Source organism: Typopeltis vanoorti, chromosome 3 (genome assembly GCF_054136105.1).
Source record: "Typopeltis vanoorti isolate ZY-2024b chromosome 3, IOZ_Tvanoo_1.0, whole genome shotgun sequence".
Classification (NCBI taxonomy): Eukaryota; Metazoa; Arthropoda; class Arachnida; order Uropygi; family Thelyphonidae; genus Typopeltis; species Typopeltis vanoorti.
Genome location: NC_143551.1, coordinates 66,665,193 through 66,687,668, shown reverse-complemented (window position 1 = coordinate 66,687,668; position 22,476 = coordinate 66,665,193). Strand labels below are relative to the sequence as shown.

Genomic DNA, 22,476 nt, shown 5'->3' with positions numbered 1-22,476 from the left:
CAAAATGTTGCATGGACATCTGTCAGCATTAGAACTGTCCATCCACAGAGAGTTGAATGACTTAGGTTACCATTGCTGTGAACAAGCTAGATATCAACTCCCTCAATTCCAAATAATGTTTAGACTAGTGTCTTTTACACCATTCCTGGACTAGATTGGAAATAGGTCCTGTTGAGCCATGAATCGTGCTTCTAAATGTTTCACTCTGATGGTTGTGTTTGGATCCAAAGATTACCCTGGGAATGGTTCAAGCAGGACTCCATCATTCCAACTGTCATGTTTGGCGGAGGCTTGGTAAATAGTATGGGAATGTTTCAGTGTAAGGAGCTTCGTCCATTAGTGGACATGCTCAAAACCATGACGTCTGATGGCTACCTGGAGACATCTCGAATAACTTCCTGCTTCTGATGTTGTGGAAGTACTTCAGCAAATACATGACCCTTACATGTTTCAGTGTGCCAATGCTTCATGCCATACTGCACTGCATGTATGAGACTGGTTTCCACAAAACAACATTGAAGTGTTGGACTGGCTGGCTCAGAGTCCAGACCTCAACCTGATTGAACAAACATCGTTGTGACGAATTCAAATTCTCTCCAGACCACAGCAATTGTCATCAGCATCAGCAATGGGGATAGCTTTGCGAGGAATGGAAGAATATTTCTGTTGTAATGTTGTAACAGAAATTCCTGAAGTAATTCCTTTTGCGACATATCAGAAATTGGTTGAAAGCATGTCCCGAAGGGTAATTACTGTCATTTAAGCCAGAAGTATTCACACTCAGTACTAGAAATGTAATTAAAACAAATTTTTTGACAACTGTCTCCAAATACTTTTGTCGGCATAGTGCAGTTCTGACTTCTAACAGATAGCACCTGGATATGGTTTCCCTTGTCATTTTGAAAAGCCATCATACTTGGTTATTTAGTTCTATATCTGAGTACCGTATTTTCCGGAGTATAAGACGCACCCCCTTTTTTGTACACATTTTTTAGGGAAAAAACTTTATCGCTGAATATTATAATCAATTTACAGTATTTCAAATATAAAGTAATAAGTAGGTCTACTTTCAACAAATACCTAATCTAACTAGGAAAGAGTACCCACCTTTTAATCTTCGTCATCAAAACCCAGAAATTCATCTCCAGAGCTAAATGAGGAGACACTTGAAGTCTCTTCTAAATCAGAATCTGAGTCCACATACAGCAAATTGTCCTCTGTACCATCCAGTACATTACTAATACCACACTTCTTAAATGATGTAACCACTGTCTCAGTTTTCACAGCATCCTATGAAGCTTTGATCCATTCACGAACTTGCGAAATGCTAGGCCTCTTCCTTCTTGATGGTGTAATCTCAAATTCTGAAGACTGCATCCAGCTGTTCTACTTCTCCTTCATAAATCACTTAAATGGTTTATTAATACAGACATTTAAAAGTTGAAGCTGACTACTTAGACCTCCTAGAATGACATCTGAGTTTTCAATTCCTTGAGTTTATTTTTAACATCTTCTGTTCTGTGAGAACGAAACTGATCCCATTCTAGCAGGGCAGTCTTCTTCAGCAGTCCACCAAGGTGCCTAGAGCACACTTTATCTATCCATAACTGGAATGTTCTCACACACACCGCAAGGAAGGAAGAAATCGCATAACTCGGAATAGATAAAATTTCCAGAAATGAAAGTAATAAAAAACTGAGTATCGGCGTATAAGAAGCACCCTGTTTTTCAGACCTATTTTCAAAGGAAAAAAGTGCGTCTTATATGCCAGCATATACGGTATATAGATTGCGTGTGCTCTGATTCCTGTACTGCACTTAATGTTGCATTTTTTTATTATTATTAAGCCTTTACTTTGGATTACTCACTGACTTTGAGAAGATGAAGAATTCCGGTGATCAAAATTTTTGCTGTTACTTCATGAAAAGAGTACAATAAAAGTCAAGCTCTGTTTTTTGCAGGCATTAGATCTCCTGTTAGTGTTTATTGTTGTAGTGCTGAATTATTATTATTATAATCTTTAGGCCATTTCAGTGATATATATATATATATATATATATATATATATATATATATATATATATATATATATATATATATATATCACTGAAATGGTATATAATGGTATGAAATATATATCACTAAATAAAAAAAAAAAAAAAAAAATATATATATATATATATATATATATATATATATAAATACATTAACAGATCCAGAAATAAAACACACAAGTACATTTACATTTAAAAGAGAGGAATGCGTGCTTGAGTTCCAACTGACGTTGACTACGTGCGAGAGCTGGCATGAATGCGCCAGTATTGGATAGTGGCAACGTGTGCGTCAGAGATATTATAGCTAAGGCTATTGTTCATATAAGATGAATCAAGCGATTTTTCTCTAGATTCAATTATTTGTCTTTCAAGTTCATCATAGCACACATGGATATTAGAAGTTAGTGGCCAGTCTACGAGGTGTTGGCGGCGCTCATCCGAGTTGATAGAGAAGGGAACGTGGCTAGAGAGAGTGCTGGCTCTGGTTCTGTTGTAGGAAATGTCTCTTTTGTGTTCTTCCATTCGTAAAAGGATGGATTTAGCTGTCTGGCCGTAGTAATGGTCTGCCACAATCACACAGAATCTTGTAGATTCTGTGTGATTGTGGCAGATTTTAGGTCTACTTACTTAGTAGACTTAAAATGAAACATCTCCCTACTCAGTATCCAGGGGTCTACAAGATTCTGTGTGATTGTGGCAGACCATACTACGGCCGGACAGCTAAATCCATCCGTTTCCGCATGGAAGAACACAATAGAGACATTTCCTACAACAGAACCAGAGCGCGCTCTCTCTAGCCACGTTCTCTTCTCTATCAACTCGGATGAGCGCCGCCAACACCTCGTAGACTGGCCACTAACTTCTAATATCCATGTGTGCTATGATGAACTTGAAAGACAAATAATTGAATCTAGAGAAATATCGCTTGATTCATCTCATATTAACAATAGCCTTAGCTATAATATCTCTGACGCACACGTTGCCACTATCCAATACTGGCGCACTCACGCCAGCTCTCGCACGTAGTCGACGTCAGTTGGAACTCAAGCACGCATTCCTCCCTTTTAAATGTAAATGTACTTGTGTGTTTTATACTAGATCTGTTAATGTATTTTATCATGTCTCTGTTATTTTTTATTTAATTCTTTGCCTGTGATACCTGAAGAAGTTGATGTATTCAACGAAACTAGTTGTATCCTAACGTTAAACTTGTCATTCTCGGTATAGAGTCATTTAATTTCCTTTTTTATATACAGTTCTACCGAGTAAATAATGAACATTAATATATGTAAATATATATATAGATAGAGAGAGAGAGAGAGAGAGAGAGAGAGTGTGTGTGTGTGTGTGTGTGTGTGTGTGTGTGTGTGTGTGTGTGTGTGTGTGTGTGTGTGTGTGTGTGTGTGTGTGTGTGTGTGCAAGTTAAATTTATTTGCCGTCAAGAAATGTGTAAGAGCTAGGTTTTTCTCCTAAAGAGAGTAGTGAGTGGAGTGCATAGTTTGCCTTTAGGGTAGTGAATGTATCTAGTGTGAATGAATTTAAGGGATGGTATGACAGCTGGTTTGGCTGATTTATAGCCCCCCCCTGCTCAATGAGTCCTTGACTCCCTGGAGGTCTCAGATAATAATAATAATAATAATAATAATAATAATAAATAAATAAATATATGTTTGATTCTAGTTACTGACTAGAGAAACTTTACCTAAGCCTTTCTTTTATGAGTTCCAGGATAGTCGATCTCTGGCACTGGCAAGCGGATTTTTAGCACGGGAAGTCCGGTTTTTCTTCTGGGTAACTCAAGAAAATCGACTATAGAATCCATGCTATTTTAGACAATATATTGAATTAGGGTTAGGGTCACGAGAAAGCAGCACTTGTGTGCCATTCCCTCTTCATTGGATGCTGTTTGCAATTAGTGATTTTCTTGGGCTAGATATCTTTTGATTTAACTAACTGTGGAAACTGGCTCACCCTCAGTTTCCAAAAGTTAGTACTAAAACGTCCTTGCCTATCCCTATGGGGAATGAAAGGCATTAACAGATTTATTTATTTAATTTTAGCTTCTTTCACTCAAATATACTGCAATTCCTCTTCACGACTTGGTATACAAACAAATCATATTATTAAGGGCGCCTCCAAGGAGTGCAATGATTCGGCGCGGGTGGGAACTCTACTCTGCTACACGTCTCATCGTCTCCCCTGCAACTCAATTTTCCAACTACACACAATGACACTACTACCGCCAGCGCTAACTACTGCCCACCAACAACAGTATTTTTTCTATCCCGTCCAGGAAAATGCAACTGCATCCCAGTGGTGTACCACAGGGGTCAGTACTTGTTCCTCTATTTAATTTATATATACATGATATATAAAAATGATTTGACAGAAAATATTTAGTTATTTACTGATGATGCTAACTGGGAAGAGCAATAGTAAATGAAGGTGATGCAGAGATCCTGTAGGATGACTTAAATAGCCTACAAGTATGAAGAGAGGTAAATGACTAACAGTTTATTGTGCCCAGGTGTAAAGTAATGCACTTTGGGGAGAAATCACAAGTATGTGATATATTGACAGAACAGAGCTGCAGGAAACTGATAAGGCCAGGGACTTTGGGAATTGCAGACAGGGAGTTGAAGTTTAGAATGCATATTGCAAAGGTAACCAATACAGCACATCAGATTATGTGGTTTCTGAAGAACATACTGACAAGGTGTAATAGAGAGACGTTCCCATATATAAGGATTAAGGCCAATCTCGACAACTGTACACAGATCTGGCCTCCCAGATTCCGTGAAAGTGAAGAGGATCTAGAGGTGAGTGAAGATGGTTATGGGAGATCTATGGAACACTCTCAGTGAGAATATATTGACAGTCTGTGGGTTCAAAAATTATCTGATAAGCGAAAAACATATGATAGAGGCATTTAAGTTGTTAAAAGGGTTTTATAAGATTGAACACTGAAGTTATTTTTCCGTCTGTGGGAAAAAGGGTGGTCACCAGTGGAAAATGTGTAAGAGTGGTTAGCAAGGACTGCATTTGTTTTGAGAGTGGTGAATGGGTTTCCAGAGATGGTAGTCTGTGCTTCATCAGTGGATGAGTTTAAGGAGAGGTATGATAGATATTGTGCGAATAATAGATCTTCAATGATGAGTCTTCTCTCTCTCCATTGTATAATACCTGTATAATATAATAATATGTTTTTTCTCATGACCGATTTGCTTAGAGTAAAAAATCCTTATTTGCTGGAAAAAAAAAAACCCTGCTACCTCTGTATGATATCTGCTAACTCACCTTCAACTGAAAAAGAAAACAATATAAAGATTCCTCTCGTTACGACAAGAATCGAACATTAGTCTTTTCCAATACAAGCGTGCAAAGTTCTGCTGTTCTTCAAGTTGCACTACGGAGGCGGTTTGATCATGGGCTCTTCATAGTAAAAAAAAGTTTTCGGCGTACTATTAAAATATGTACTTTATGATATGATTACAACCCAACTGACGCACATATTTTGATTGACGCTATACAATCATAATCCTTAATTACGAGCGCATCAGCCAAACATATACACCCTCTGCACAAAAAAGAAAACGAACTTTTCGAAAATAGAAGAAACTAGTTGCGCCACCTGTTGTAGCTTTCTGTTGTCGAAAGCGGCAACCTTTATTAGTGTTGTGTCAACTGTTTATAACATTTGTTTCATTAGAAGCCGAGTTATAATGCCAAGAGTGACAGTGTGTATTGACGAACGGTCGGAAATTGAGTTTCAAAGAAAGAGCTGCGATTGACTTTTGTGTTAAACTTGGTAAAAGTTTTACCGAAACGATTCAATTGCTTCAAAAAAGCATACGGCGATGAGTTTACGAGTGGTTTAAGCGATTTCAAAGTGCTCCGGAGACGCTTGAGGACAACGAATAGCCTGGCCGTCCAAAAACTGGACTGGGCGAAGTTAACATCCAAAAAGCGTGATTTCATCAAAGTAAAACCCGAAATCGTCCTTGAGATTGATTGAAGATGAATTGGGGATTTCAAAATAAACTGTGCACAACATTTTAACCGAGAGTTTGGACCTTCGTAAATTGAATTCGCGATTTCTTCCCCACAAGTTGACCGACGACCAAAAAATGCATCGAATTGAACACTGCAAGGACCTCATTAAAACCACTCGTAAGGACTCAAACTTCCTTGAAACGATCGTTACTGGTAGCGAAACGTTGTGTTTTGAGTATGAGTCCGAAACAGAGTGCTGAGTGGAGACCACCAGAAGAGGGGTATCCGAAAAAAAAGTCGCTTGGAGAAGTCAAAAGTAAAGAAAATGCTGATTTGTTTCTACGATTCCAAGGGTATTATCCACAAAGAATTAGTTCCGCCTGGCCAAACGGTCAAAGGTGAGTTTTATCTCGAAGTTTTGAAGCGATTGATAGCGAGAATTCGTCGCGTACGGCAGGAACATCGTGACGACCGGCCGTTCGTCACTCTTGGCACTATAAATCGGCTTCTAATGAAACAAATGTCATAAACAGTTGACACAACACTAAGGAAGATTGCCGCATTCGACAACAAAAAGATGCAACAGGTGGCGCCACTAGTTTATTCTATTTTCGAAAAGTTCGGTTTCTTTTTGGACAGAGGATGTATGTCTGAGGTAGATTCGTACAATAGTAGGCTGCCCATACCTACCGTTTTGAATGCAGAGGCGAATGCTAGTCTTGAAATTCACGCTTGCTCTTGTTATCATTCAGGGAGTGAGAGGCGTGATTGAAGTCTGAATAGTGGAATAATGAATTACTGACCATTTAAAACTATATATTTAGAAATTTATGTACATTTAATCATGCAAATATAACATTTATTTTACAAATGATGTTCTATCTTTTTCAATTTAGCTACTTGAATACAAATTCTACCTTACGGTTCTTCTTTATGAACTGGTCAATAACATCGTCATAAAAAGTTGGTTGTAACTTAATTTTCCCAAGCAACACACACTTGTAAAGGCTGGCTGAAGCTCACTGGCTAGAGCTACTTTGACTGCGTTTGGCCTTGTGTTTAAGACGACGTAACGAGAGCGGAAATGGCTATGCGCACGCATGAAATCACAGTGCTGCAGCGAGGACCTGGAAGCGCCTACAAACCGAACAAGCCAAGGTAGATTTGACTAGACGAGCAAGCATCGGCCTTCGATACACAACGCAAAGCTCAATTATTGCCGCGCAAGCTTAAGACGTCTTCTGTCTACAAAAATAAAAGCCTAAATGGAATGCTTATAACTGCATGCATTTATTAACAAATAAATATTACTTCTTTCTCAATTAATGAGCTTGCGCAGCAAGCATAGCATGAATGGAGAATTAGCCCCTGTATGAATGGGATGGTATCGTTTTTTTCTTTTTTCCCGGCCGTCCCGTTGTTTTAATAAAAATGTGATTTTTTCCCATTTTTAATAAAAACTATAAATATACTTTAATATTGAGCCATCATAAATTATTATTCATAACCTATAATCGTATATAAATATCATGGATACCAGTAATTTGTATAACCATGAAGTCGCATTGTTTGATACTAAATATCGATATCTGCAGTGATTTATTCAGAGAGAGAGAGGGGGAAAAAAATTACATGTTGGCAACACTTGCGGGTCTGTTCTGCTGTAGCATTAGTTTTTTGTTTTGCCTGTATGCTAACAGGGTTTTATTATTCAATGCCGGTGGTTTAAATTTCATATTTTTTAAAGTTTTATTTTTTAAATCTTTAAAAAATAAAGCTTTAAGTCTATCCTTGCAATGTCTAAGAAGCGAAACTGAAGTTTTAATGACGATCTCCACAAAGAATTCAAATTTATTAAACTGGAAAAGCTGTGTGCGATGGAACAAAAGTGGTATGCCAACCAGTGGCGTAGCTAGAGCTTTTGCCGCCAGGGGTGATCCCTGAGTTTTTCGTCCCCTCTCAATATACACCAAAAATACTACAAAAAGTCATAACGACATATAGGAAAATAAATTAAAATACTATGCTTATTTTTGAAGTAAAACTTTAATTCCAACATTCTTGCTTTTCTGTTAGCAAAATCGTCGATGACATTGTTGAAGTCTGTTTCATCACTCAGTTGCTGTTCTATAGACAGTATGGCAAGATTTTTTAAACGAAAGGTACTCATTGTAGATCTTAGGTAATTCTTAATCAATTTTAATTAAAAAAAATTCCTCTCACAGCTAGCAACACTTATAGCAATTGTGAGGAAATTTTGCAATAATATTACCATATTTGGAACTGAGTTCTTGAGACTATATTTTAGAATAAACTGCAAGAGTTCAAGGGGACCGTTCTTCCTCGTCTCTGTTTCGTCTTGCGTAGCAACAACAGAAATAAAACTCTAAAGTCTTTTTCTATCAACGAGGAACTCTTCCTTATTAATGTCATCGTGATCATGATTTAGTTGACATTCGTATTTATCATTCAAAAGATTCGATGGAGTAAGGAAGGCATATTTTTCAGCAAGAACATGAAGCTGTTGAAATGACGTAGTGATTTCTTGGATCACTCTGTCCAGTGGAAAAACATTACTCTCCTCAACTCAGTTTCGTATCACAATTCAGCATCTCGTGAATCTTCACCTGCCATCATTTTCTTCTTTCTACACAGATGATTCCATGACTGTTCCCAGATCATCACAAATTTCTTTGGCGTAAGCTACTGAATTGTTAACTAATTCGTCCCTATTTTCAGTTAAAAATGCTTTCAAAACCTCGAGGTTTATGTCACATTGTTGAATATTCAATACTTTGGTTTGGAGGTAGACTTGTGTTTCGTTAATTTCTAGAAGGACAGATTCCCACAAGTCAAGCAGGGAGGAAAACGATTGTAATGCAACAAACAGCACGCCAGCATCATCTGACTTAATAACTATATTTTCTTCTTCACCGGTTAAATGTTCTACAGCATTTAAGATTTTCGAGTAATTTTTTTACAACACTCACAGCATCTCCCCGTGCACTCCACCGAGATTCTACTACACGCTTGACACTTTGATCAGTGACTGAATTCAGAAATATCTATGCGTTGGGTTGAGGAAGAAAAAAAACGTGAACAAACGCTCCACAGTTCTAAAAAAGTTAACAGAATTCACAGCAACAGAAGCTGCATATACACCCCCCCCCCCAAATTCAGCGAGGGATTTGTACATGCGACAAATTATGCTTTTCCATTAATTTCTTTCATGCATCTCTGAAAGCCAATATGTTGACCAGCCATCACAGCATTATTATTATTATTATTATTATTATTATTATTATTATTATTATTATTATTATTATTATTATTATTACGTGACACCTCCAGGGAGTCCATGGACTCATCGAGAGAGGACGCCTACTCTACAACTCTCTGTGTCCACCAATCCTCCAACTACAACGAACCTCAACTACCATGATTATCTACACCAACATCATCTACCACCCACTACCACCACTAGTATTTTCACAGATAATCACAAACATTCATGCCCACGGCGGGATTCGAAACCCGCAGCCTTTTGGCTGGAGAGAGGATGCGTTAACTATTCAGCCAGCCAGGCCAGCCGAATGGTTATCATATGCTTGTCCTCTACAATTCTGAATATCAATTCTGTCGTTTTCTAATTTTTACAAAATCATAGTTGAAATATTCTCGGCGTTTTTACCTTTTGTTTCAATGAAGTCAACAAATGATTCCACAACCTTCACTTTATTTCCATCGATCATAACGCAGCGTAAAACTTGGCTCGTTTGATCCTTATGAGAAATATCAAGAGGCTGTTGAATATCATAGAAAAATACTTTCCTTCTTTTATTTACTCGATAACATTGCTTCTTACTTTTTCTTCCAAAATTTCTATAAACCCGTCCTGAATAGTTCTCAATCGCTTTGCCATGTGTTTTATTGTTTTATTTTTAGGTATTTGAATTATAGTATGATAGGGAAATCTTAGAACTAAAATAAATTTTATTTATTTTAGTTCTAAGGATAATTGTTAAAAACGAATTATTAATTAAGTAATAAAAATTACTAAGTTAACATAAATAAAAGAATCATCGAAAAATAAAATTGTCTCACGTGTAAATCTCCAGAAAAAAGTGCCACCCGGTGCCGACCGCCCCCTCTGCACCCCCCCCACCTACGCCACTGATGCCAACATCACAATGTTCATTTTTCCGTTGCTCATGGAGGTAGAATCGACATCAACCAACATCTACATAGCCAGAAACATAAGGATGCTGAAAAGCTCTGGCTTCAGTTAACAATATTAGCTCGTTTATGGAGAGATGTAACGGTCATAGTGAAAACGATAAAATTGCAGCAGGTGAAGCTCACGTGGCTTATCATACTGTGCGTCACAGCCAAAGTTTTCTCGCAAATGATTGCTTGTCGATATTGATAAATAAAATTTATGAACAAAATTTTTTTTCAGCAAGTACCAAATCAGAAGCAATAATTACCAACGTTTTATCACCATACATCAGTGGCGAATTCTCCATGCTTGCTATGCTTGATGCGCAAGCTCATTAATTGAGAAGGAAGTAATATTTATTTGTTAATAAATGCATGCATTTATAAGCATTCTATTTAGGCTTTTATTTTTGTAGCCAGAAGATGTCTTAAGCTTGCGCGACAATAATTGAGCTTCGCGTTGTGTATCGAAAGCCGATGCTTGCTCGTCTAGTCAATGCTGCCTTGGCTTGCTCGGTTGTAGGAACTTCCAGGTCCTCGCAGCAGCACTGTGATTTCATGCACGCACATAGCCATTTCACGTCAGCTCACTCTGTTGCTTAAACTTAAACACAGGCCACATGCAGTGAACGTAGCTCTAGCCAGTGAGCTTCAACAGGCTTTGCAAGTGTGCGTGTTGCTTGGGAAAATTAAGTTACAACCAACTTTTTATGACGATGTTATTGACCAGTTCATGAAGAAGAACATCGTACGGTAGAATTTGTATTCAAGTAGCTAAATTGAAAAATATAGGATATCATTTGTAAAATAAATGTTATATTTGTTTGATTAAATGTACATAAATTTCTAAATATATGGTTTGAAATGGTCGGTACTGTAAATCATTATTCCGATAATCAGATTTCAATCACACCTCTCACTCAATCAGATTTCAATCACATGATAACAAGAGCAAGCGTGAATTTCAAGACTAGCATTCGCCCCTGCCATACATATTGGGCAAAGTAAAACTTTTTTTTATCGTCTTACTTTTTTATGAATACAGAATATTACGTAACCGCCGTCCAGTTTTGCCATCGCAATGTCCCATTTTTGTCTCAAGGAAATATGGTCAGCCTCTACAACAGGAGTATTTTTATTGCATATGTTTATAGTAGATCTTAACCCTATCAGATTCTGACATATTGTTGTTTGTTAAACGGATATCTCCATGGAGTTAAGAGAGTTATTGGGACCCTCACAAACATTATTCATAATATGCATATCATACTTCTAATATGCGTCCAAAATCTTGGCACAAATTAACCAATATTTACCTCATACCTCACCAAACACGGACAATCAACTTGAGAAACTCATAACAATCATTTTGTACTAAATCTAAATCTCAGATCCTTGCTAACTAACTTTTAGTCAATTTCTAAAAATGATTGCTTGTTCTTTTCCTCCTTGACATACTTTCAAAAATTATTGTCACCTTCATTTTATAAAACCTTTTATCAGCTTGTATTTTTCTATCATATCATCTCTTTTCATTGTATCTGTCAATTTTTGTAACTCATAATCTTCAATGAATTCTCATATATGGAACATTCTGCAGTCCCAAAACCATCTTAGTTACACGCTTCTGAATCCTCTCAACCACCTCCACAAATGTGTAGTTGGTTGAGATGTGGACGAATCAGAGACATAAATAGTGACTTCAATTTCCCTACCAGCCAGCATGTTTGGACCATCCAGGTGATCTGCTGTTTTGCCAATTTTAGCAATATGGCCTCTGAACTTAAGTTTCCTAACAATCATAACTCCCCGATCCCTGGTCTCATTAATTTGCAGCAGTGAAACCCTATTAACAGAATTACAAATTGAAACTTTTTCGATCCAAATAAACTTTATATTTTGCCACATTAAAAGAAAAATCATTATCACTTGCCCAGAATGTTAGCTTATTTATGTCATCTTGCAGGATTGCTACATCGCTTCATTTGCCATTGCTCTTCCCAACTTAGCACCATTAGCAAATAACTGGATATCATTTATCAAATTGCCACAAATATCATTATATACAGATTAAATAGCAATGGAGCAATAAAGCCCTGTGGCACCCCAGTGATAATTTTTCTAATCTATGACCCTGGTGCACCATATACTACTCTGATGCCTGTCTGACAATCATTTATTCATCTCATCAAGCCAATTTCCACTTCCCCCAATTCAACTAAGCTAACATAACAGATTACCGTCCGGTATTTTCCTAAATGCCTATGTAAAAGCCAACAATATTACACTATAATTATTACTTTTATCCAAATCTAGCTGTTGTTTATTATACAGACAAAGTATATTGCTAAGATATGACCTTGCTTTAAAAAAAACCATGCTGTCCTCTAAAAAGTATCAAATTATTATCCACCTATTCTTGACTTCTGGCATTCACTAATTTTTCCAAAACCTTAACCATTACTTCCGAAATAGTAACAGCTATATAATTTTGAGCCTCTGTTTTCGATCCGTGTAGCTAAGTGGAGTGACGGTTGCATCCTCTGTGCTAGGTCACCCGAAGAAACACTTAACTTCTTAACACTTAACGCTTGTATCCTCCGAAACTATATAGTTTCTATATTCGGCATGAAACTCCTGTAGTTTCTATATATTCGGCTTTGAAATAATGTTGGATTCAATATCCACTTACTATGTACAATTTTTATCCCCAAAGTGAAGCCTTTTGGCTCTTTATTTCAGTAATTCTTTGTACCTTTTAAGATGTGACACCCTTTGGCAACTCGTATGGGAAAGTATGAGTTCTGCATCACTTCAACCTAGGTATTTTATTTACATCTGGGTCTGGCTCCCACTGACGAGACCTCAACAAAGGTCGAAACTGGTCTGGGTAGTGACCCTTTCCCATAATGCATAGTATCATACATGTCTGCAAGGAGATGTGCTTTGCATTATGAAGACTACTAAGGAAATTGATCAGAACTTACTCCACCTTTACCACAGGTTTCCCCTATCATGAAAGGTTGTTTACACTTGTATCCACAGAAACTTTATAGTTTCTTTTTTTCGGCACGAAGGTAGTTTCTATATATTCGGCTTTGAAATTATGTTGGATTCAATATCCAATTAATTTGTATAATTTTGCATCTCCGAAATGAAGCCTTTTGGCTCTTTATTTCAGCAATAATATCTGACCAAGATGTACATATCGACGATATTAATTTTTTTTCCTCCTTGTTTCTTATACTTCTGGCATTTGTATACAAATATTTAAGACAAAGAACTCCACAAGAACAATTTGTTTTAGTGACCTCTGTACACATACAAACTTAAATGTTTTCCCGAAAGATCAGTTTCCGTGTTTCTACACATCAGCCTACACTTTGCTGAACACCTCCTTCAAACATTGTACTTCTAATTTACTTAAATGCACACCATCCTTCAAATATGATCCCTAGCTCGTGGACGTGAGCCTTGCACTCCATAGCACTAGCCCCCCCTCCCTCCCCCCCGCCCGATTCTACCTTCGATTCTAGTTGCTGATTACAGGAATTTTTCCTAAGCCTTTCTTCGACCGATTCCCAATTTAGTCAATCTCTAGTATGGGCAAGCGGGATTTTTTTCTCCCAGAATCTCGAGTTTTTTTCGCCCCGTATACTCAAGATAATCGAACGTAGAACCTACGCTATTTCAGAAAACAAATATGTAGTGTAAGGAATAGGGACACGAGATAATGGCATTTATCAATCTCTATTTGCTGAATGCCATTTATAATTAGTGATAGTCTTAGGCCAGCTATCTTTCATCCAAAAAATGGCAACTTTTTCCATCAGTGTTCATATGTTTTATAGAGTCCATGTCGTGTTGTATAGCCTCAATTCTGGCAGCAAATAAGTCTACGAGCTATAAGAGGATTTTGGTCACGTATTTTAACTGGAACGTGTACTTATTCAAAAATAATAATAATAATAAATAAAAAAAGATAGAAAAAATCAGCTAACACCTTTTATTCCCATACAGGGAGTAGACGAGGTCGTTTAAGCCCTATCTAACTTTTGGAGACTGAGGCGGGGGGAAGTTCGGTCTCTATCGGTAGCTATTAAGAGATAGCTGAACCAAAACTATGACTAATTATGCATGACGTCTGGTGAAGAGAGGTGACTGACAAGTGCCGCCATATCGTGGTACCTAACCCTAACACAATATTTTTAATGTGTTAGAGTTAGGTAAAAACACGAGTTTCCGAGAGAAAAAACTCAGTTTCCCGTTCCAAAGATGACTAACTCGGGAACCGGTTGAAAAAAGGCTTAGAAAAAGTTACTCTAGTCGGCTACTAGAATCGAACCCGTGATGCTCTTTCATCGAGCGGTTTAGCACTGAGGAATGTCAACACCACTTCCACCTGAGCTACAAAAACAACTCCCCCCCCCCCCAAAAAAAAAGACAGAAAATTCAAACTATTTTTCATTGAATAGTTATATTATTATCCACTTCCTTTATTTCGAACACTGGATGGAAGAATGGATAATTTTCTGAAGACACTCTTCCATTCTGAAAGTACTGCGAAGTCTTTCAAATGAAGTTGTTTACTCCTAGCAATGTTTTGAATTCAGAATAAAGAAGTGAAAGCTACATTCGCAGTTTTGTTGTTGTTATTGTGTTGTCAATCTGTTTACTACTCAATGCTTTTTATATCACAAGTTTCTTAACCGCTTTCTGACGATGCTCTATTCAGAACTTAAAATTTACTGCAGTAGCAGGATGATGAGCAAAGTTTCTCTTCCAGAAGGTATAGGTTCGGCGGTAGCTATATGGCATGATAATGCCATGATTCGACAAAACATTTCTATGGCTTGCTATTAGCCAATCATAAAAAGTGTTTTTAATGTCAAGGAGTTTTGCTTACTTTATTACTTATTGTAATCGTTACTTTAATCAGCTTCGGGTTGTGTAAACGGTATAAATTGACCAAATTTGATTTCTAGGTGGCGCTCTTCTGACGCTATACGTTTTCCTGGTTAAGAGATCAGCTGTGTTTACAAAATATTTTAGTGGGTCAAGGTGTTTTAATACAACGTCTCAAAGGTGTTATAAGTTTTCAATAATTTACTTTTACAGAATGTGAACTTTATGCCATTGACATCGATGCTGTTACTTCAAGTATTGGTTGCGTAAGTTTTGTTCACAACTAAGGTATGGTGAAAAGTGCGTTTTGTTTAGCAGTTTCAGAATTACATCGTTTTCCCATAACTTAGCCATCAGAGAATGAAGTGGCAATTTCCTGAATAAAAACAATGTAATTGGTGTTGCACCCATATACATATTTGGATGGATAACGTTTTAGACAGGTTATAAGCGTGTAATATCAACGTTAGAAGATAACACCGTATTTAATCCACGAAAGCATTGGCGGTTAATATTTCACTGACGATCTTTGTGTATTGCGCATATTTTATTTCTTTGAAGCATTACTTGAATCGGGTTAAAATTAAGTAATTTTAAAAATTTCTGTAGTTTTCATCATTTAAATAAATCAGCAAGTCTTCAGTCGCATTCAGATACCCTTCATGTGATCATTTTTTTCTTTGTCGCACAGTTATTTATACGCATCTTTTGATCCTCTTACAAACCGTAAGAGCCAACGATATGTGAAAATATAACTAAAATATATGAAATTCTGAAAGTTAGAGGAGCGACTTCTATGCATTTTTTATACAGTTGGTACTGTTTTTCTTTTCTTTTTTCTTTTTTTAAATAGGTTTGTGATATAAAAGCGTATGTCTGTATTCGTATATACTCACGCATAAATGATATGACTTTGCGTTTATTTCTGCGTACGAACACTGCAATGCACAGTGCACCAAACATATTGTTTACGCGTCTGTGTATGCATATATGTTTGCGGTGGTTATGAATGTGTGTATACATACAAATTAGCTACCGAAATTGAATTATTTTCAACTTATTTCCATTGCAGTATTTTACAGTAAGTTCTCCGACACGATACAATTACATTAACAGCATATTATTATTATTATTTTTTTTTTGTTTAATAATGAAAAAAATATATATGTGGTTACATAAGATTGTGATATTTTATATATCACAAATGTCACCTTGTGTGATGCTAAAGTGGCATGTGAAAAGTAGTTGGTATAATAAATTTAGTTTAATCCTTTATCCAAGTGTGAGCAAACAAAGTTTGCACCTGAAAGTATCTTCAGGACTGGGGTAAGGTGGTACAACACCTTACCCCAGTCCTGAAGATACTTTAAGCGCAAACTTTGTTTGCTTACACTTGGATAAAGGATTAAACTAAATTTATTATACTCTAACCAAGTTAAAAATAAACTTTCAACAAAGAAAAGTAGTTGGATTGATCTGTAGTGCAGGGTATTCAGATAAACTAACCTTAATCTACCTATTGCACTAATGTATTATAGGCTAGCAACCTTTCATGGGTAGGATTGACATAAATAAATAAAAGCAAAGTTTCAGTTTAATGAAATAGATATTCATATCCCTCATTATGAAATTGTTGTTACACAGGATGCTGTGAAAAAGACAACCACACTGTGACACCTAATGAAGCAAAACTTTGTTAATGTTGATATATTTCAATTTCCGGAAGATATTTCCACTACATAAGAGTTCTGCACAACCTTAATAGAATACAATTTTCAACATGGGTAATGTTCTTACCCTGATCAGTTGTGCATATTATATAGTTATTGGCATTCTGCATTTTTTTTAGTATTATTCAAAACTTCAGTTTCTTTGGGTGTGTGTGTGGGGGGGGGTACTCTCTACAAAAATTTGGAACCCTCATTTTTGGACAGTTTGCTTTAACAGTGAGATGGCAAATTCCCAAGGGCTACATTCAGGTGATCCTGGAAGATGGTCTGTACTGAAAAACCACAATAGCATTAAAAAATCATTTTAAAAAATCCTTACATGCTCAAAATTGGTACCATCAGCATCTCTGCATGATGAGCACTATGCTGCAGTTGAACAATAGAACCACCACGCATTTATACATAAATAGTCATCCAATAGCTAACTGTTGCAGGTTTGATAAATTGATTTCCCTTTCTCTCCAGATAAAGATAATTCTGTTTTGGTCTATATTGTCCAATCTACTTATCAAGAAATTGTTGATCCGAATTACAGTTGAAAGAATGATGGGACATTGCACTCTTCAATTGGAAATGACCTGAGTTTGATTCTGTACTGTACTGTAATGGAAGCAATCTTTATATGAACTTTTTCAATTGAAGTTGAACTAGCTGATTTCATATGGAGGCAGTAGGTATTTTTTTTTCTTCTTTTTCTGGAAAATCGGGTTTTTCATCCCACATGCAAGCAAATTGACCCTCGTATACACAATTTAGAGAAAAAATACTATTAGATGGTGCTGTGTGTACTTTGATTGCAGTGTTGCATGTAGATGGAGGGCTGTATACCCTCCTACCTTGGTCTCCTTGGAGGTATCATGTGATTATAATTGTTATAATGATGATGAATAATGAAGAAAGAATTTTAGAAAAACTAATCTCTTTATTGTCTTTTATTTTCTTGAATATAAAGCATTGAAGTATACTTAAAGTTAGATAATTTTCATATGTTGTGAGGAGTATAAAGCTAAATGAACATGGGAACTGATTCTGATTGAAAGATGGGAAAAGTGGATATTTTTAGGAACAAGTAATAATGTTTTCAGCCTTTGATATAAATTTAGTGAAAATTTTATGTTTAATAACATGAATTATGTAATTAAGAATAAGCCATTAATGGCTTCAACTTATCAATAAATTAATGAAAAGCCCATAAATTCTAGCCACGATAGCAAACTGATGTTTATTAAGAAACCAAGGAAATGATAGTTGATAGGCATAAGGAGTATATGTGATCATTTGCACTATTTAAAAGACATGATCCTGAAGAAGAACCATATTTATGGCTTTTATTTGTGCTTTGTTTGAAATTAGAATTTTGCTGACTTGGCATTGTTTCTCCTTAGATGCAATTTAGGTACAAGAAACCTAAAATATATGCAGTAGCTTAGGTTTAAAATTATACAGCTCGCAGCCAGACCTGAATCCTAGTTAAGCACACAGACTATTTGTTAAGAAAAGGAGATTTCTGGAAGTATCACTGATCAATTGCTTGCAGAGTATGGGTGACCTTCAGCATGACCTTCCACAGTTCTTCAGTGGAATCCTAATAAAGAGTACTAATAAAAGATAAAATGCAGTCCCCCCCCCTTTCAGAATTGCATCTCTAGTATTATAAGTATTTATACTTCTAATACTAGGCAAAAATAATAAATTGAGGCAAAAATAATATCTCCTAATAATATAAATATTAGGAGATAATATTATATGATCTCATTATTTTTGTGTCCACATGGTTAGCCTGGTTTTCATCACCATGAAAACCAGGCGACCAAATCTGTGCACAATAATCCATATGAGGTCTGATTTTTTTAAAATTCCCTTAAAATTTAAAAACATTTTATCCGTTAAAATTTCCCTGCCATGTGTCTAGTTTGCATTCCATCGTTGCTTACCAAATCTTAAACCTTATACTTTGCAACATTGAACTGATAGTTCCACTTACCTGCCCATTCATGCAATCCATTCAAGTCCTCTTGAAAGGTCATAACATCTGCTTGACTCTGAATTGCTCTCTCCAGTTTTGCATCATCTGCAAACGGTTGCATATCACCAGTTAAACCCATCCCAATATCATTAACATGCAAATTGAACAACAACGACCTGAAAACTGACCCCCCCCCCTGTAGCATATCACTAGTGACCTTTCTCTTTCAGGATACTGCACCCTCCATATTCAACTTTCTGATACCTATCCGACAGCAAGTCACTGATCCAACTGAGAAATCTGTTATCCAATCCCATCTGTTTCAGTTTATATAAGAGTTTGTTCTGTGGCAGTCTATCCAAAGCCTTTGCATAATCTAAGTACACCACTGTATATGGATCTTCCCCTATTCAAGGTGTGTGTATATATATATATATATATATATATATATATATGTGTGTGTGTGTGTGTGTGTGTGTGTGTCACCTTGTTATAGTACATAAGTAAGTTAGTGAAATATGATCCCCCTTAACAAACCCACGCTGATAACCACAGAGAATACTGCTGTTATTAACCCATTTCTGTATTCTATTTCTCACCAATCTCTCCAGTACCTTCATGACAACTCCAGATATATGGACTGGCCTATGATTTGAAACTACAGCCTTATCACCTTTATGCAGTGGAATAATTTTACCTTCCTTCCACTCCTTTAGAATCTGTACTGTTGTAAGACACTTATTAAACAGACATGCCAATGCTACTGCCAATTCCCTGGAACATTCCCTTAAGATGCATGGTAATATGTCATCAGATCCTATCATCTTATTGACATAAGTCTTATTTATTTCCTCAAATACCTCCTGCTCACTCAGAATTAAGCCATCTCCTCCTATGTCCTCTACACGTAACTTCCTCATGATTCCATCCTGATCAGGATGAAATACGCTTATAAATATCATACTGTGGTTGGAGACTAGTCTTTAATCTCTCACTCTTCTCATTCACTTGTGCCGGCAACTCTTTTATATCTTTTTTGCATACCATACTGGTCGCCTGTTAGATCATTTGTATTCCAATATAATCACTCCTTTATTATTTTCCCTCTCTACACCTTAAAAAAGCATCAATAACATGCTTAATCTTCGTCCCATGGAAACATGATTTCATTACACTCTTTTCAAGCATTCCTCTTATGAAATCTTCATACATTTTTTTTTTTTTGGTGCATAGTCCAGCATCTCTATCTTCAAACTAAACTTAACTTTTTCAAGCCCATTCAGGCCTACAATAAGATGGACAGTGGTCTCAGCAGGTGATGAAATTTAACTACCACCTAAAGACAATCACATAAGAGAGTGTATATCAGAACTTTTCACCTCCCCTTGCCTCTTACATTTATTCTTATGACAGGATTAGAATCCCCAGCCAGTAGGAGAAATACTACTATAAATAGTAATTTAACTAAAAATGAAATCAAGAATAAAATAAAGATACAGATAAGAATAAATAAATTAAATAATTACTTACCAGATCAGTATTTTTTTCTTGGTGGGATAGATATTACCTTTCTACAATGTTGTAGAGCCTTCCTGTGACTATGTGGACTGTGAAGAATATTGAACAAAGGAAAGTAAAGGGATGAGGAGCCCATAAAAACATGAGTATAATAAGAGCGAGTGATCTAATCTTATCAAGAATTTTAGAAAGGAATAGAAATCTTAGTCTAATGAAATAAAATGAATGAGTATGAAAAAATATATAAAGGACTAAGATAAGAGGTGCTTTTTTTTTTTTTTCTAATGAGTTGATAACAGTTTTGATCTATTGTCAAGGAGGAAGGAGGGCAAGATTGTGCGACTTCATAAAGGAGGTGATCGAACTCAAGCATCAAACTATAGGCCTATCTGTGTGTCAGGTGTTGTGGTTAAGTTTGAGAAGCTATTGAGAACTAGGATCCAGAATTGGGTTGACAAGAATGGTATTATCTTTGATGGACAGCATAGATTTGCTAAAGGGAGCTGATGTTTTAGTATACTTATTACAATAAGGTGACTACTTCCTTGGACAGAGGAGAAGGATACACAGTAATATACTTGGATTTCGCAAAGGCTTTTGATAGAGTACCTCATGATAGGTTGACAGTCAAACGAGAGCAGATGGAGTTGGATATTAGATTGGTACATTGGATTGGAGACTGGCTATCTGATAGGTATCAACAAGTTGTGAATGGGGAAGCGATATCCAGGAAAAGGAAAGTCACTAGTGGAGTGCCTCAGGGGTCTGTTTTAGGTCTATTACTGTTTAACTTGTATATTAATGATATAGGTGAAGATTTGGATGCAGATATTCAGTTGTTTGCAGATAATGCAAAGTTGGACGAACCATGAAGTGTAGTGAAGATGTTGTGGCCTTACAGGAAGACTTGAATAGATTGAATGATTGGGCACGTAAATGGGGATGTGAGTTCAATGTTGCAAAATGTAAGGTTTTAAAATTTGGAAGACAAAGATGGGATGCAGAATTTATGCTTGGTAAGAATATATTGTTGGAGGCAGAGGAAATAAGAGATCTGGGGATGATAGTGGATAAGGATCTAAAATTTAGGTGACACATTGCCAAAATTGTGAAGACAACACAAAGGCTTCTGGAATGATGCGGAGGACACTGACGTGTAGAAGTAGGGAGATTCTTGTTCCATTGTATAAGGCTTTGATTAGGCCACGCATGGACTATTGTGCCCAGATTTGGTCACCGGGTTTTCAGAAGGATGAAGAAATGTTGGAAAGGGTCCAAAGGAGACTGACTAAGGTAGTTTCTGACCTCTGGAATGTCGAATATGAGGAAAGATTGAGAAGATGTAATTTGCAGAGTCTGGTGGACAGGAGGAAGAGGGGAGATATGATAGAGACCTACAAGTTGGTAAGGGGTTGTTATAGGATCAATGCTGGAGAAGTTTTACAAAGAATAGTGGGAGATCAGAGGGGAACCAGAGGTCATCCCTGGAAACTGTATAAAGAGGATGTGAATAAGGGAGTGAGAGGCAGATTTTTTTCATGCAGAGTTGTGAATGATTGGAATGCCTTGCCTGAGAGTGTGGTGTCTGCAAAGAGTTTGAATGTGTTTAAAGCACAGAATGATGAACTCTGTGTGATAAAAGGACCTCCCAGATGAGTCTTTGACTCCATGAAGTCTTGGGGTGGTAATAATAATTGTCATCTGAGTAAAGCAAAATGAAGAATGTGAAGCACTGACTATATTTTTACCTGGGCGGTAATGTTATCAGGGACTATAAATAATAATAAAAATAAGCCTAATGCCTTTTATTCCCTTATAGGGAGTAGGTGAGGATTTTAAACCCTATCTAGCTTTTGGAGACTGAGTGGGCAGTTCAATTTTCACTGGTAGCCAATCGGAGATATCTGGCCCCTGTCTATCACTAATTATAGGTGCACCGATGAAGAGACAAGCAAACAAGTTCTGCCATCTCTTGTTACCTAACCCTAACAGGATATGTTACTGTCTGAAATAATGTGGGTTTTATGGTAAATTTTTTAGAGTTTACGGGATGAAAAACTTGAGTTTCTGGTAGAAAAAAACCTGCTTGCCC

The 22,476-nt window shown here is 36.6% G+C and overlaps 1 protein-coding gene across 1 annotated transcript in view; it reads left to right on the top strand.

Annotated features, from left to right (window-relative positions):
* Positions 1-628: 628 nt before the first annotated feature.
* mlt (tubulin folding cofactor E like protein mlt) overlaps positions 629-22,476 on the top strand; it is a 166,428-nt gene continuing 144,580 nt past the window's right edge. The window contains exon 1 of the mRNA XM_090390429.1: positions 629-745. Coding sequence (XP_090246555.1) covers positions 629-745 — 117 coding nt within the window. The remainder of the gene's footprint in view (positions 746-22,476) is intronic.